The 17,045-nt window shown below is 46.8% G+C and overlaps 2 protein-coding genes across 7 annotated transcripts in view; one reads left to right on the top strand and one right to left on the bottom strand.

Annotated features, from left to right (window-relative positions):
* Positions 1-17,045, top strand: part of LOC137538339 (solute carrier family 22 member 6-A-like) — a 275,461-nt gene that overhangs the window by 27,340 nt on the left and 231,076 nt on the right. The gene's annotated exons all lie outside the window — the stretch shown is intronic.
* Positions 1-17,045, bottom strand: part of PPP2R5B (protein phosphatase 2 regulatory subunit B'beta) — a 117,642-nt gene that overhangs the window by 22,128 nt on the left and 78,469 nt on the right. For all 4 annotated transcript variants that reach the window (XM_068260443.1, XM_068260444.1, XM_068260445.1 and 1 more), the window contains 2 exons: positions 2,868-2,976; positions 283-336 (listed from right to left, as the gene is read on the bottom strand). In XM_068260443.1, coding sequence (XP_068116544.1) covers positions 283-336; positions 2,868-2,976 — 163 coding nt within the window. The remainder of the gene's footprint in view (positions 1-282; positions 337-2,867; positions 2,977-17,045) is intronic.

Raw genomic sequence — 17,045 nt, 5'->3', positions numbered from 1 at the left:
CTAAGCTGCAAGGGCATATAAATCTTTCTATGCTCCTCCTTACCTCAGCAATCTATTTATGCATTTTTGCACATTTTTATATATATATATTGCAGTTTATGGTTTGGTAAGGACCTGAATTTCAAATAGAGGAACTTTTATGTGAAATTTCATATAGAAAGGACATTGGACTGTACGCTTAGTGAGGACAGTGGTTCTATGTAATCTGTGAAATACTGCATAAGAATAAAATGTTGGACACAGTACAATGGCATAAGATCATGCAGATGTTGCTGTACTTACATGTTCTGTTAGTGAAGAATCTTTCTCCAGGAACTGAACTGCACAATACGCCAACTACAGGGGACACAAGCATCAGTCTTAGCACACATTCCAGAATATACATGTTAGTAACTCCCTTCATTTAAAACCACTTTGAGAAAATACATAGGCTACCGCCCTATCTCCCTCCTCCCTTTTGCATTTAAACGCCTGGAGCGTCTAGTCCACCAATGCATGACCCATTCCCTTGGCTCCAACTCCCTGTTTCAATCAGGATTTCAGCCAGCCCACTCAATCGAGACTGCCCTGACCAAGGTTGTCAATGACCTCAAGCTCCCCAAGGCCTAAGGAAAGTACACCATCCTTCTCCTCCTTGACCTCTCATCAGCATTCGACACAGTCGATCATTCCCTGCTTCTCCAATCCCTGCAATCTGCGGGTATCCAAGACCTTGCCCTAGCATGGTTCTCCTCCTACCTCTCAAATCGCTCCTTTAAGACCTCCTTCAATGGTTCCTCCTCAACATCCACCCCCTTTCAGTTGGGGTCCCCCAAGGCTCTGTTCTTGCCCCCCTGCTGTCTATTTACACCGCCTCCATCGGCCAACATATTTCCTCTCTGGGCTTCAACTATCACCTATATATTTATTTTATTTATTTATTTATTTTATTTACGCCGCAGGAAGTGACGTCAGTGGAGCGCACGCTGGCCTGGAACGAGGAAGAGGTGAGTAATCCCTGCCCGTTGCCTCTTACACATAGCTGCAGCCAGCAAGGAACTTTTTAAAGCTGGAGGGGAGGGGAGCGGAGGACGGGGGACCCAGGCGAGGGAGGGGGGGGGGTCCGACCCCCCTCCCCGCTGCTAAGCCCAATACCCCCTTCCTGCCCACTATCCCCTCCAGCTTGGGCGGCCCCCCACACCCACGGCTTGGGGGGGGGGCGGGGGGCGGCGGCGATTTCTTTGAAAATTGCCTCAGGCGGCAAAAAGTCTAGGGCCGGGCCTGCCTTCTCATATTCCTGTTGATGCAGAGGAATGCAAAAAACCCTTACAAGGCTGGGCTAATTATCCCTCAAATAAAATCCCTGGATCAACTCTTCCGCGAATTACCTAGTTATTATAGCTGTGGGTATCCTTAAATGCAAGGAAAGCATCCAAGCCTCCTTTAAATGCAGACATAGAGTTTGCCGTAAATACTTCCTGTTGTAAATTATTCCACAATTTAACCACTCTGTAAAGAACACATTTCTAAATAGATTGGAAAACTTTTTTTTTCTGTATACGCAGATCCTGTCCCATTGTCCTTTTTTATACACCTGGGGAACCAAATCTGTTCTACCAAGCTTATGTATTGCCCTCTGATGTATTTATAAATGTTTATTAGATACCCCCTTAGCAATCTACATTTTTCAAGCTAAATAAACCCAGTTTGTCCAACCTTTCTTGGTAAGTGAGACCTTCCATTCCTCTATTAGTTCAGTGACTTTTCTTTGTACCTTTTCTAGTATGTTAAAGTCCTTCCTAAAGTGTAGTGGCCAAAATTGTATCCCATTCTCCAGATGTGGCCCTTACAGTGTAAAACAGTTGCAAATAACAGGCTCTCATGCTCACGGTATCTTATATCTTCAGTACTTTAAGTCCCACACTTGCAACAAGCCCACACCCACTGAAGTCGGAATGGAGTTAGAACATCTGATCTACACACTAATGTACTAGGAGTTTTTTGTGTTTGCAGTTTGCTACAAAGCCACTAGATGGAGTTGCAAAACTGCTGACAACTGTGTTTCTGGTTAGAGATCTGGTAAATGCCACAAGGCAGCAATGTTTTAAAGCTGGGCTAGGGATTTTGTCAAGTTGATTTAGAGCTAAAGCATGGCTCCTTTATAGGAGTGTTATGTGTATGCACTGGTGTCAGGAGCATTGAGTTGGGGTTCTTTTATCTATTGCTGTGTGATTAATTACTCTGCCCTTTGAGCTTTTCACATGCAGACTTTTAGTTCAATTAAATGAACCTCCCTTTTGTTTTTATTTATTTTTAATTTCAGAGCTGGAACTATACCTTAAATGAAAGAATTGTCTAGCTGTTAATGAATTGATGAGCTGGGGCTAGTTACAGATTTATACTGTGACAAAACCCCTTTTTGTTGAGGTACAAAGGCATGCAGCAGAAGCCGCAATTATCCTCATAAAAGTCAAGCTGGTATCTCTAGAAGGACTGTGAGTTACATTCTGCCCCTTGTCTGCAGCTCCATCTCCCTGGTCAGCTGACCTATTCAAAGCCTTGCCTAAGACCGTAAATGGTAAGATCGTTTAGCAAGCAATTCAGAGTGAACCTGGGGATGATAAGTGCTGCTTGCGCTGGCTTTCTTGAACTGCAGCTTCTCGGGCTGGGGGCCCATTAAAAGAGATGAGTAACTGACTCCACCCATTAGCTGATGCAGTTTACAGCATGATATAAACTCTGAACCCAGGTAATTACAATCCTATCATCAGATACAGGTTTTACGTGGACAAAAAGAATGACCCAAGTAGGGTGACCATTATCCTCGAATCCACTGGTAATGGCATTTTTTTGTATATTCCTTTCTACATGATTGGGTGGTCGCTTACCTGTGCATGGAATATAGAGAGTGATTTTGCGGAATGCAGTGGTATCAGTACTCGGACAAGAAACTGTTTATGTTCTGATTTCAGAGGTAAAGCAAACCCATTGATGATACTGCAAAACAAAACGCAATGAATAAATTAATTATTAGGCTTCTTAATCAGGAGTGAATTTACATAAGGTAATGAGCACTTCTAATGTCTTGTAGATGGCCTACTTAAAAAAGAAAGCAGATGATGAATGACAGAGCTGATCATCTACTGTAGTCTCCCCCAGGGGATTTGTGCCAATTTTCTGCCAAAATTCAAACTGACTAAAATCCTGTGATGGTTCCATCAAACAAATACCCATTTTCTGTTATGGCACAGGACCAATACAGAAGAGGATGCAGACTTGTTGAACATTGCCAGCCCAGCAACTCATCCTTCACCATAATTCCTACCACAGAAATGACAACAACAAAAAACACATAGCTACCTTAAAGTTCCATTCTAAGAAAAACAATCATTGGGCTAGATTCATCAAGCTGTGCTGCTAAAGCATCGCAGTTTAATGAGAGGAGTGCGAGCTCAGTGCACGCTATGTTGCGGTAGTGCAGCGTAGTGTGCACTGGTAACTTGCGGCTGCTCCACTGAACCCGCCCTGAGCCCCGGTGGGTTCAGCGGTTTTCTAGGATAGCCTATTACTTGATTGGGCCTATCAACGTACATGGCTTGCTTCCTATGAAGCCACTGGACCCGCTGGGGCTCAGTGCAGGATCAGTGGAGCAGCCGTTAGTTACAAGGAGAGCATGTAAGATACCAGCGCACGCTACACTGAACTACTGTAGCATAGCGTGCACTGGGCTCGCACTCCTCTCATTAAGCTGCGCTGCTTGATGAATCAAGCCCATTTAGTTTTGAAAAGTGTGGAAATGAGTTAGAATGTCAGTTAGGTTTTAATTTCTGAATTTACATCTGGAAAATCTCTTTTCCAAACAGCATAAAGAGGTTGATGCACTATGGGATGGTAATATTGACCGCGTACAGCAATATTACCATTACTGCCGAGGGTTACGCTATTAGTGCGACCCACAGTACATAATTACTGCATGCGTTACTATAGCAATGCCCATTGTAACGTGCGATACCATAGTAACATGCACAGTAACCATGTACTGCGGGTCGCGCTAATAGAGTAAACTGCGATGCTGGTGGTAGTAATGGTGTTATTGCCGTGCGCTGCCTGCACACATCAATATTATCAGTGCATAGTGCACCAACCCCTAACTGGGTAAATATCACAAACAAACACAATAATAAGTATATATACATAGTTAATAATCGCAATTGTGGCCGTGCAAAATAATAAATGGTGGGGCATGCTCTACTCAATTAATATACACAACAAATGATCATATCCCAAATTTTATTAGTAAATGAAAGAGTAGAATATTCCATAAAAACACTTTAAAAAACACATGGGATGGCCACCCCGTCACAACACAACCACACCCTCACTAGTGATGGGCCGAACCTCCGATTTTAGGTTCGCGAACCGGGTTCGCGAACTTCCGCAGAAGGTTCGGTTCGCGGAAAAGTTCGCAAACCGCAATAGACTTCAATGGGGAGGCGAACTTTGAAAAATAGAAAAAATTATGCTGGTCCCAAAAGTGATGGAAAAGATGTTTCAAGGGGTCTAACACCTGGAGGGGGGCATGGCGGAGTGGGATACATGCCAAAAGTCCCGGGGGAAAATCTGGATGTGACGCAAAACAGCGTTTTAAGGGCAGAAATCACATTGAATGCTAAATTGCAGGCCTAACGTGCTTCAAAACATCTTGCATGTGTATACATCAATCAGGTAGTGTAATTAGAGTACTGCTTCACACTGACGCACCAAACTAACTGTGTAACGCACCGCAAGTTACCAGCTGTTTGTGTAGTGACGGCCATGCTTGACTACTGCGCAACATGGCGAGATTGCTCTTCCTCACTCAGTGATGTCAGGTAATGTGTGACTGCCTTCTCAACTTTCCATGGCATTGTTAAAAAGCTTACGTTTTGTTTTTAAATTACATTTTCTACTTGCTGTGTACTTGTTCAGTACCGCTACAATGAGAATCCTATGGAGGCGGGCAAGTCTGGCATTGTGACCCTGGGTAATGGCCGGGGAATGAGGGATGGAATCCGGTGTGGAGCCTGAGCAACGGCTACCACTACACAGGCAAGGAGGGCAGCAGGCAGGCATGCACGCCCGCCCCGAGGTAGTGACCAAAAATAACAATACAGAAGGACTATCGAGGGCTTGCTGTATTTGAAATGAATGTACTTAAAATCCTTTAACAAGAACCAATTATGGCGGGCAAAGATGACACCACATTCCTGTCACGAGAATCATATGAAGGCGGGCAAGTTTGCCATTTGTGACCCCGGGTAATGGCCTGGGAATGAGGGATGGAATCCGGTGTGGAGCCTGAGCAACATCTACCACTACACAGGCAAGGAGGGCAGCAGGCAGGCATGCACGCCCGCCCCGAGGTAGTGACCAAAAATAACAATACAGAACTCAGGAGGACTTTTGAGGCCCTAATTGTAATGAATCAACTTTAAATCCTTTAACGGGAATCCGTTATGGAGGGCAAGTCTGCCATTGTTTGTCACCACGGGTAATGGGCGGGGAATGAAGGTTGGATTCCGGCCCGAAGTGGGAGCCTGCTGAGACCCATGCTGTAGCTGCCCTGACTGTGCTTTGCAGACCAGGCATCTGTGATCAGATGGACCCTTGACCCAGCGGAAGACAAACCAAGTTGAAAGCATTTGCCAAGAATGTTTTACGGAGGGCAAGTTTTTTGCCTTTTTTTTCAATTGTTTGAAACTGTAGATGGTTGTATTTTTAAATTGTTTGAAAATGTAGATGGTTGTATTTTTAAATTGTTTGAAAATGTAGATGGTTGTATTTTTAAATTGTTTGAAAATGTAGATGGTTGTATTTTTAAATTGTTTGAAAATGTAGATGGTTGTATTGCGTTCCGGAGTTGGAGCCTGAGAAACGGCTACCACCACACATCCAGGCAAGGAGGGCAGCAGGCAGGCATGCATGCCCGCCCCGAGGTAGTGACCAAAAATAACAATACAGGACTCAGGAGGACCTTTTGAGGCCCTAATTGTAATGAATCAACTTTAAATCCTTTAACGGGAATCCGTTATGGAGGGCAAGTCTGATGGTGCCTTCACTGCGATTCACCAGGTTGGTCTCCGGCGAGAATCTGTTATGGAGGTCAAGTCTGCCATCGTGACCACTGACCATGGCTAATGGCGGGGGAACCCTTCCTGGTGTGATTCCGTTCCGGAGTTGTAGCCTAACAAACGGCTCCCACCACACATCCAGGCAAGGAGGGCAGCAGTCAGGCATGCACGCCCGCCCCAAGGTAGTGACTAAAAATAACAATACAGGAGGACTATCGAGGGCTTGCTGTATTTGAAATGAATGTACTTTAAATCCTTTAACGAGAACCAGTTATGATGGGCAAAGATGACACCACATTCCTTTCACGAGAATCATATGGAGGCGGGCAAGTCTGACATTGTCACCACGGGTACTGGGCGGGGAATGAAGGTTGGATTCCGGCCCGAAGTGGGAGCCTGCTGAGACCCATGCTGTAGCTGCCCTGACCGTGCTTTGCAGACCAGGCATCTGTGATCAGATGGACCCTTGACCCAGCGGAAGACAAACCAAGTCGAAAGCATTTGCCAAGAATGTTTTACGGAGGGCAAGTTTTTTGCATTTTTTTTCAATTGTTTGAAACTGTAGATGGTTGTATTTTTAAATTGTTTGAAAATGTAGATGGTTGTATTTTTAAATTGTTTTAAAATGTAGATGGTTGTATTTTTAAATTGTTTGGAACTGTACTTGATACGTGGGATGGAAGGTCTCGCTTACCAAGAAAGGTTAGATAAACTGGGTTTATTTAGTCTAAAGAAAAGATGCCTTAGAGGAGATCTAATTAACATGTATAAATACATCAGAGGGCAATATAATAGCTTGGCGGATGAGCTTTTTGTCCCTAGGCATTCTCAAAGGACTAGAGGACATGATCTGCGCATGGAGAAAAAAAGGTTTTAGCCATTTATTTAGGAAAGGGTTCTTTACAGTAAGAGTGATTAAGATGTGGAATGCATTGCCACAGGAAGTCGTTATGGCAAACTCTATACCTGCATTTAAAGGGGGCTTAGATGCTTTCCTTGCGTTAAAAGACATCCATGGCTACAATCACTAGGAATGCCTAATGATGTTGATCCAGGGATTTTATCTGATTGCCATCTGGAGTCAGGAAGGAATTTTTCCCTTTTGGGGCTAATTGGACCATGCCTTGTGGTTTTTTTTTCGCCTTCCTCTAGATCAACAGGGGTATGTGGGGGACGGGCTGGAGTTGTACTTTGTACTGGTTGAACTTGATGGACGTATGTCTTTTTTCAACCAAAATAACTATGTAACTATGTAGATGGTTGTATTTTTCAATTGTTTAAAACTGTATCCATTCAAGTGCAAGTTATGCACTGACTGCCAGGTATAATGTGCAGTCACAGATGCAGTGAAAGGTATGCAGTGACTGCAAACAGCCGTTTGTGTAGTGACGGGCGTGCTGGACTGGTGCGCACCATGACGAGAGTGCAGGTGATGGTGGCTTTTCAGCCCATATGGTCGCCCAGCTAATGTAGCTGAATGACAGAACAGTGACTGTCCAGCTGATCAAATTTGGTCTGACCACAATGAAACAACGACCTTATTATCTTTGGTGTGCCACCCCCACCCGAGACACTCATATAGCCGGCGGTCATTGCTTCATTGTGATACGCAAGCCCCTTCACTGCGGCAAGGTAATGATCACGAAGGGGGATGGGCACATGTACATGCCTTTTGTTTTTTTGTTGCAGCCGCCTGCAGTTCAGCCAGAAGAATTAGGCAGGCATGTGCACGCCCCAGAATAATTAGTATAGCGGCCGCTGCTAGCAGCGGCCTTAAAAATTCTGGAATCCACCTAGAGTCCTGGACCCTGGTGATGGTGGCGGAGAAGGCAGTCAAGTGGCCTGCAGGCAGAGATGCTGTGTGTGGGGACTGACTTAGTCTTCGGTCGTGCAATAGCCCTCAGGGATCCATGCCTCGTTCATTTTGATAAAGGTCAGGTACTGAACACTGTCATGACTTAGGCGACTTCTCTTCTCAGTGACAATTCCTCCAGCTGCACTGAAGGTCCTTTCTGACAGGACGCTTGCGGCAGGGCAAGAGAGAAGTTGTATGGCAAATTGGGACAGCTCTGGCCACAGGTCAAGCATGCGCAACCAGTAGAGCAAGGGTTCATCGTCGCTGCTCGCAGTCGCAGTGTGTACATCCACACGTAAGGCCAGGTAGTCGGCTACCTGCCGGTCCAGGCGTTGGTGGAGGGTGGATCCCGAAGGGCTACTGCGAGGCATTGGACTAAAGAATGTCCGCATGTCCGACATCACCCCGAGATCGCTGGAGCGTCCTGTCCTTGCCTGCGTGGACTGGTGAGAAGGAGGAGGAATACTGCCAGTGGTACCTTTATTGCGTTGTACTGTCACATCACCCTTAAATGCATTGTAAAGCATCATTGACAGCTTGTTCTGCAAGTGCTGCATCCTTTCCGCCTTGTGTTGAGTTGGTAACAGGTCTGCCACTTTGTGCCTGTACCGAGGGTCTAGTAGAGTGGCCACCCAGTACAGGTCATTCCCCTTGAGTTTATTGATACGGGGGTCCCTCAACAGGCTGGACAACATGAAAGAGGCCATCTGCACAAAGTCGGATCCAGACGTACTCTCCATCTCCTCTTGCTCTTCCACAGTGACGTCACGCAACTCCTCTTCCTCCCCCCAGCCACGAACAATACCACGGGAACGTGGAGCAGCAGAAGCCCCCTGTGACGGATGCTGCGGTTGTTCTTCTGCCGCTGCCGCCTCTTCCTCCTCCACAGAAACATCTTCTTCATAATCATCCGAGTCTGACTACTCTCCTTCCCCACACGACTCCTCTTCTTCCTCCTCCTCCCCCCTCTGTGGTGCCGCAGGTGTTGAGGAAACCTGTGGTTCGGCTGAAAATTGGTCCCACGACTCCTCCTGCCATAGCTGTTCCTGTTCCCACTCCTCCACAGCTTCATCCACCACTCTACGCACGGCACGCTCCAGGAAATAAGCGTAGGGGATCAAGTCGCTGATAGTGCCTTCAGCGCGACTCACCAGGTTGGTCACCTCCTCAAACGGCCGCATGGTCCTGCATGCATTTCGCATCAGTGTCCAGCTGTTGGGCCACAACATCCCCATCTTCCCAGATTGTGTCCTTCTACTGTAGTTGTACAGGTACTGGGTGACGGCTTTCTCCTGGTCTAGCAGGCGAGAGAACATGAGCAGGGTGGAATTCCAGCGAGTCGGGCTATCGCATATCAAGCGTCTCACCGGCAAGTTGTTTTTCCGCTGAATGTCCGCAAAGCGTGCCATGGCCGTATAAGACCACCTGAAATGCCCACACAACTTCCTGGTCTGCTGCAGGACGTCCTCTAAGCCTGGGTACTTTGAGACAAATCTTTGCACGACCAGATTCAGCACATGTGCTATGCAGGGTACATGTGTCAGCTTTCCCAAATTCAAAGCGGAAAGGAGATTGCTGCCGTTGTCACACACCACGTTGCCGATCTCCAGCTGGTGCGGGGTCAGCCATTGCTCCACCTGTTTGTTAAGAGCAGCCAGGAGACCTGCTCCAGTGTGACTCTCCGCTTTGAGGCAAGACATGTCTAAAATTGCGTGACACCGTCGTACCTGGCATGCAGCGTAGGCTCAGGGGAGATGGGGCTGTGTAGCTGGAGAGGAAGAGGAGATGGCAGCACCGCTAGAGTTCAACTGAAACTCAGCTGAGGAGGAGGAGGTTGACAGCGAAGAGGATGTAGCTGGAGGAGAAGGAGAGGAGGTGGCAGGAGTCCTGCCTGCAAGCCGCGGAGGTGTGACAAGTTGGTCCGCTGAACAGCCACGTACTCCCTGCTTGCTGCCATTGGTCACCAGGTTGATCCAATGGGCTGTGTACGTAATGTAGCGGCCCTGCCCATGCTTGGCAGACCAGGCATCCGTGGTCAGGTGGACCCTTGACCCAATGCTCTTCGCAATAGATGACACCACTTGCCTCCGAACTGTTTGGGTATGGCCTTTCGTGAAAAATAAGTGCGGCCTGGTATCTTCCACTGTGGTGTCCCAATGGCCACAAATTTACGGAAATCCTCTGACTCCACCAGCTTGTATGGTAATAGCTGGCGAGCTAATAGTTACGCCACACCAGCTGTCAGACGCCGGGCAAGAGGGTGACTGGCCGAAATTGGCTTCTTCCGCTGAAAGACTTCCTTCACGGACACCTGGCTACTGCTGTGGGCAGAGGAGCAGGAACCGCTCAAGGGCAGAGGCGGTGTGAAGGAGGGTGGCTGTGAAGGTTCAAGGGAGAAAGCAGATGAAGACGATGCACCTGAAGGAGGAAGAGGAGAAGGAGGGTGGCCCTGTCTTTTGAGGGGTGCTGCTTTTCCTCAGGTGTTCTTTCCATAGCTGTTTGTGCCTTTTCTCCAGGTGCCTTCGTAAGGCACTTGTCCCTATGTGAGTGTTGGCCTTTCCACGGCTCAATTTTTGGAGGCAGAGAGAACAGATGGCTTTGCTCCTATCTGAGGCACACACCGTAAAATATTTCCAAACCGCTGAGCCCCCCTGGGGTGATGGCACTATGGTGGCATCAACAGCTGACCTTGAAGGGCATGTTGGCTGGCTGGCCATAGCTGGCGATACATGGCGCCGGACACTGCCCCCAGCTGTTTCTGAGGACGAGCTCCCTCTGCTTCTATCATGGAGTCATCTCCTCCTACTCCTCTCTGGCTCCCCCTCTGAACTGACCCCTGGTCATCTCCTCTATTGGGAACATAAGTGACATCCGTATAATCGTCATCATAATCCTCCTGCCCAGCTTCGCTTTCCTCAGACAACACCAACTGCACCAACTTCAGTTGGTCCATCATGCCCCTCCTCACACATTACGTCCATACTATCGCCACCTAACTCAGACGTATGAGGTGGTATACCTGCGCCTTCTTCATGTTGTTGCAGTAGTGGCTGTGAATCAGTGATTTCACCACCACCACCACCAAATAACTCCTGCGAAGTGTCAAATGCAGCGGATGTGGTGCTTGTCGTAGCAATGGTGGCTGCGGGAGATGAGGTGTTCTGTGTTAAATACTCAAGCACGTCCTCACAATTTTGGGAAGTGATGGCACGTGCCTTCTTCTGAGCACTGTACTTTGGTTCAGGTCCGCACAAAATCACAGCAACACCACCTCGCACAGACCTACCAGTGCCAGGTGGCCTTCCTCTGGGTCTGCCTCTACCTCTTCCTCTACCTGGTTTGTCCATTTTGTCCATTTCGGAGGGAAGCTAGGTATATGCAGTGAGGTGAGTTCACTCAACAGAAAAGGTAGATATGCAGTGAGGTGAGTTCACTGGACACAAAAGGTAGCTATGTGCAGTGAGGTGAGTTCACTCAACCCAATGGTAGTTATATATGCAGTGAGGTGAGTTCACTGAACACAACAGGTAGTTAGATGCAGTCAGCTGAGTTCACTCAACACAAACGTAGTTATATGCAGTGAGGTGAGTTCACTCAACAGAAATGGTAGATATGCAGTGAGATGAGTTCACTCAACCCAAAAGTAGTTATATATGCAGTGAGGTGAGTTCACTGAACACAAAAGGTAGCTATGTGCAGTGAGGTGAGTTCACTCAACCCAAAGGTAGTTATATATGCAGTGAGGTGAGTTCATTGAACACAACAGGTAGCTATGTGCAGTGAGGTGAGTTCACTCAACCCAATGGTAGTTATATATGCAGTGAGGTGAGTTCACTGAACACAACAGGTAGTTAGATGCAGTCAGCTGAGTTCACTCAACACAAACGTAGTTATATGCAGTGAGGTGAGTTCACTGAACACAACAGGTAGTTAGATACAGTCAGCTTAGTTCACTCAACACAAAGGTAGTTATATATGCAGTGAGGTGAGTTCACTGAACACAACAGGTATTTAGATGCAGTGAGGTGAGTTCACTCAACCCAAAGGTAGTTATATATGCAGTGAGGTGAGTTCAATGAAACACAACAGGTAGTTAGATGCAGTCAGCTGAGTTCACTCAACACAAACGTAGTTATATGCAGTGAGGTGAGTTCACTCAACAGAAAAGGTAGATATGCAGTGAGGTGAGTTCACTCAACTTAAAAGGTAGTTATATATGCAGTGAGGTGAGTTCACTGAACACAAGAGGTAGTTAGATGCAGTCAGCTGAGTTCACTCAACACAAAGGTAGTTATATATGCAGTGAGGTGAGTTCACTGAACACAACAGGTAGTTAGATGCAGTGAGGTGAGTTCACTCAACCCAAAGGTAGTTATATATGCAGTGAGGTGAGTTCACTGAACACAAAAGGTAGTTATATATGCAGTGAGGTGAGTTCACTGAACACAAAAGGTAGCTATGTGCAGTGAGGTGAGTTCACTCAACCCAAAGGTAGTTATATATGCAGTCAGCTGAGTTCACTCAACACAAAGGTAGTTATATGCAGTGAGGTGAGTTCACTCTACAGAAAAGTTAGATATGCAGTGAGGTGAGTTCACTCAACTTAAAAGGTAGTTATATGCAGTGACGCCCGTTAACTCAACACAAACGTAGGTGTATGCAGTGATGAGGTGGGTTAACTAAACACAACAGGTACTAGTAGTAGGTAAATGCAGTACTGGGTAGGTAGTACAATGTGCAGCTCCCTGTCACACACACAGGTGTCACTGAATGTGCTGCTGAATGCTGGTGGGCTGCTGGCAGTGGGACACACACATTATGAATTAGCAATGCTGTCTAAGCAACACAAGTGTCTCACACACACAGGTAGTAGTCACTGAATGTGCTGCTGCTGCTGGCAGTGGGACACACAGTATGAATTAGCAATGCTATCTAAACAACACAAGTGTCAGTTTCAAACACAGGAAAAAAAATTGATCACACGAGCAGGATAAGCTCTGAAAAGAGCTTTTCTGGGGCGCTATTATAGCAATAAGATTCAGCTAAGCAAGCTAAGAAGGCAAGAGCCTGACTAATCTGTCCCTAGGAGAACAAGTCTGCAGCAGCTGTCCCTATTCTGTCTCTAGCAGGCACACGAGTGAGGCTAATGGCCGCCGGAGCCTGCCTTATATAAGGGGGGGGGTGGGGCTCCAGGGCTTAGTATAGCCGGATTGGCTACAATGCGCCTGCTGACTGTGATGCAGAGGGTCAAAGTTGACCCTCATAGAGCATTATGGGGCGAATCAAACTTCCGGGAAAGTTCCCGAAGTTCGCCTGGAACCGTTCGCCGGCGAACCGTTCGGCCCATCTCTAACCCTCACTAACACCACAATAACACGCCGGTAACTATATGTCTTGGCTAATTCCATAGCAAAAAACCAACAGAGTTCCAGCAGCAGCTAGTATATTTGTTAGAAGCAATATTGCCACAGCATAGCAACGGAGAGAAAAAAGCAAGACTTTGCATGCAAAAAAGTATATACAGTACTACTCAGGATCAATTAAACACAGATGGTGAGTAAGCAGACTCCTTAATGGCCAAGCAGAGTTAGTAAAGCAGCATTAGAATCCCAAGGCAATGGTGCACAGTCTGTCCAACAGCCAAATATAGTGTCACAGCAGCTAAGAGTCTTGCAGCGATTCACAGCAGCTCACCAATGTGTGACCATTGCTTGTGCTGTCGGCTCCACAGCACAAGTGCACAAGATTGTACAGTGTATATCTTATCTCACCAAACTCGAAGGACGATCTCCTGTAACATATGCGGCTGCGGGCACGCAGGGCGTCTCCGCAGCCGCTTCGGTCCCCTATTCAGAGTCATTTTACGTTCCCTCGTCGTCTAGCACGCCGAGGACGGAATTGTCATTTGCACATAAGGTTTCTGTATCGCGCAGCCGCGCTTGTAGACAGGACCTTTATGCTGGGAGGAGGCGCGTCAGCTGACCCGCTGGTCGGCTGAAGTCAGAGTGGACGTTTGCCGCTCAGGATTGGCTGATTGGAGTGGGCGCGGCTTGCAGGTGTCCTCTGCTTCTTAAGCCGTCTCTGCTCACTCGCAACTCGTCTGCGGTTGCGAATACTTATGTGGTACCTTAGACTAGTATCCGGTGTGCTTTGATCTGGGAGGTAACCAGGGATTTCACACAAGACTAGGAGATTGTTTACTGTATATTATTGATATTCTGTGTATGACTCTGGCTAATCTCTGACTCTGCTATTTGTCTTTGTAATTCTGCCCATCTGATCTAGTTGCTGAATCCCTGCCTGATTACCTACTACTCTTTTGCCTTCTGACTCTGTACTGTCTCTGCCTCTTAGTTGCCGAACCTAGCCTGTCTGACGCTCCGACTCACCAGTGGGCCCTCGCCACTGGTGAGGTATTCTATTAGTGCCCACCAGCTCCTCTGGTGAGGCTCAGCTGAACTAATCAATTACTGTATTCTATTAGTGCCCACCAGCTCCTCTGGTGAGGCTCAGCTAAACTAATCAGTTACTGTATTCTATTAGTGCCCACCAGCTCCTCTGGTGAGGCTCAGCTAAACTAATCAGTTACTGCATTCTATTAGTGCCCACTAGCTCCTCTGGTGAGGCTCAGCTAAACTAATCAGTTACTGTATTCTATTAGTGCCCACCAGCTCCTCTGGTGAGGCTCAGCTAAACTAATCAGTTACTGTGTTCTATAAGTACCCACCAGCTCCTCTGTTGAGGTCTTGCTAAACGTATTGTTACTGTGTTCTAATAAGTACCCACCAGCTCCTCTGGTGAGGTTTTGCTAAACGTATTGTTACTGTGTTCTAATAAGTACCCACCAGCTCCTCTGGTGAGGTCTTGCAAACTTATCGTTACTGTGTTCTAATAAGTCCCCACCAGCTCCTCTGGTGAGGTCTTGCTAAACGTATTGTTACTGAGTTCTTTAGTGTCTACCAGCTCCTCTGGTAAGGCCCAGTCTATTGTTGCACTAAGCACTACACATACCTTGTATTTTGCCAGCTATACGTGTATTATTGGTGATACTGCAGATCACACATAATCAGACGTCTGTGTTGCTACACCGATCGTTACATCTCCCCTATGTCAGTATGCAATGATGTAAAGCATCTCCAGATGCTATCCACTCAGGATGTCAGATGCGGTCTGAGGCTGGTTGCAACAGTGCGTGGGATAACCCATCAGTGTCCATAGCCACCATCCATAGAGTCAGCGTGGAGAGGTGAATAAGGACCGCTGGAACGGGTCACAGTGAGCGGGTGCGGAGGTTGGGACAGCGTGGCGTCCCATGCATGAGGCGAGCAGCTCTCCCCAACGTTTCGCCGGCTTCCGGCTTTCTCAAGTGGCGTGGCTGCTGCAACGTAACGCTCTCTAGCCTTTAGCTTTGCAAGCACCAATCAAAGCATCAGACTCCGCCCATCCACACGACGTCACGCATGTCGATGCACGGAGGAGGAGCCGGAGCAGAAAGTGCTGTGGGAACCCAGCGAACGGCAAGCAGACAGGCAAAGGGGACCGACAGATCGGTCTATATAGGTAAAAAGCGCCTGCATAGCGTCACCCAAAGAGCAACGCCAAACCCATCTGTGTGTGGCAGACCCAAGTTAGTGTAGCATCAGCAATGACAGTCAGTCCCATTGACACTGTCACCTCGTCCACATGGCCCGCAGCAGATCCAACCCCAACCCCATGCATCGACAATCAAACAAAATAGGCCAAATAAACAATGGTTTTGTATATATATATATATATATATATATATATATATATATATATATATATATATATATAAAAATATATATATATATATATATATATATATACATAGCATATATATCACAGGTGGATAGCTGAAATCACCCAAATAAACAATACCTATAAACATTACTCCCCATCATTATTTTGCAATGGGGAACTTGTAGGGGAAATGCCCTAATAATTAGTTTAGAACAAACCTTTTGGGTTACCAATTGTCCCAACCAGAGATCCATAGGTGGACGGGATGGAACCCACAGGGCCTTTTAAAGAAAAATGTGTAAACGGCCCCCATCAGGCCACAGGAACAGCAACGGCGCACCCCAGGGTGTCAGGATACACAGAGGCAATCTTCAAATGGGTAGAAAGTGGGCATAGCTCATATGTTCATTCAGGCCTGGTATTTCACAGGCATGTAAATTGTAAATCCATTGAGATTCACATCTTAGGAGGAGTCTATCTAGATTCCCCCCTCTAATCGTCGGATGTATACGGTCAAGGACCATAAATTTAACCCCTTTAGTGCTATTGCCATGTTCAAGGGAAGAGTGTCTGGCTACAGGAGAGCTTGCGTCCCCCTTTTCAATATTTATTTGGGTTGAAAAAAGACATATATCCATCGCGTTTAACCAGAAAATAGAGTACAACACTAGCCTGCACTCTCACATATCCCTGTTGATCTAGAGGAAAGTGAAAAACCCTTAAGGCGTGTACACACGCCATACTTCCGCAAACGATGGGTCCTCAGCGGATCGTTCAGACACAGCCTTATCAGTCTGCCGACAATGCGTACACACGGGCTACTGTCAGCAGAACATCCGCCCAGCGGGAGGGTCTGGCGGACTCGTCGTTTGTGGAAGTATGGCGTGTGTGCACGCCTTTACAAGGCATGGCCCAATTAGCCCCAGAAGGGAAAAAAATCCCTTCCCGACTCTACAGTAGATGGCAATCAGATTACATTCCTGAATTAACACCACTGGGAATTGCCTAGTAATTATAGCCATGGATGTCTTTCAACGCAAGGAAAGCATCTAAGCGGCCCTTAAATGCAGATATATAATTTACCATAACTACTTCCAGTGACAATACATTCCACATTTTAATCTCTTATTATAAAGAACCCTTTCCTATATAAATGGCTAAAACTTTTTTCTTCCATCTGATCATGTCCCCTAGTCCTTTGCAAAAGCCTAGGGGTATTTATATTGCCCTCTGGTGTATTTATACATGCTAATTAGATCTCCTCTAAGGCATCTTTTCTCCAAACTAAATAAGCCCAGTTCAACTAAACTTTCTTGGTAAGTAAGAACTTCCATCCCTTG

This window comes from Hyperolius riggenbachi, chromosome 11, assembly GCF_040937935.1.
Source record: "Hyperolius riggenbachi isolate aHypRig1 chromosome 11, aHypRig1.pri, whole genome shotgun sequence".
Taxonomy (NCBI): Eukaryota; Metazoa; Chordata; class Amphibia; order Anura; family Hyperoliidae; genus Hyperolius; species Hyperolius riggenbachi.
This window is presented reverse-complemented; position numbering and strand designations above follow the sequence as displayed.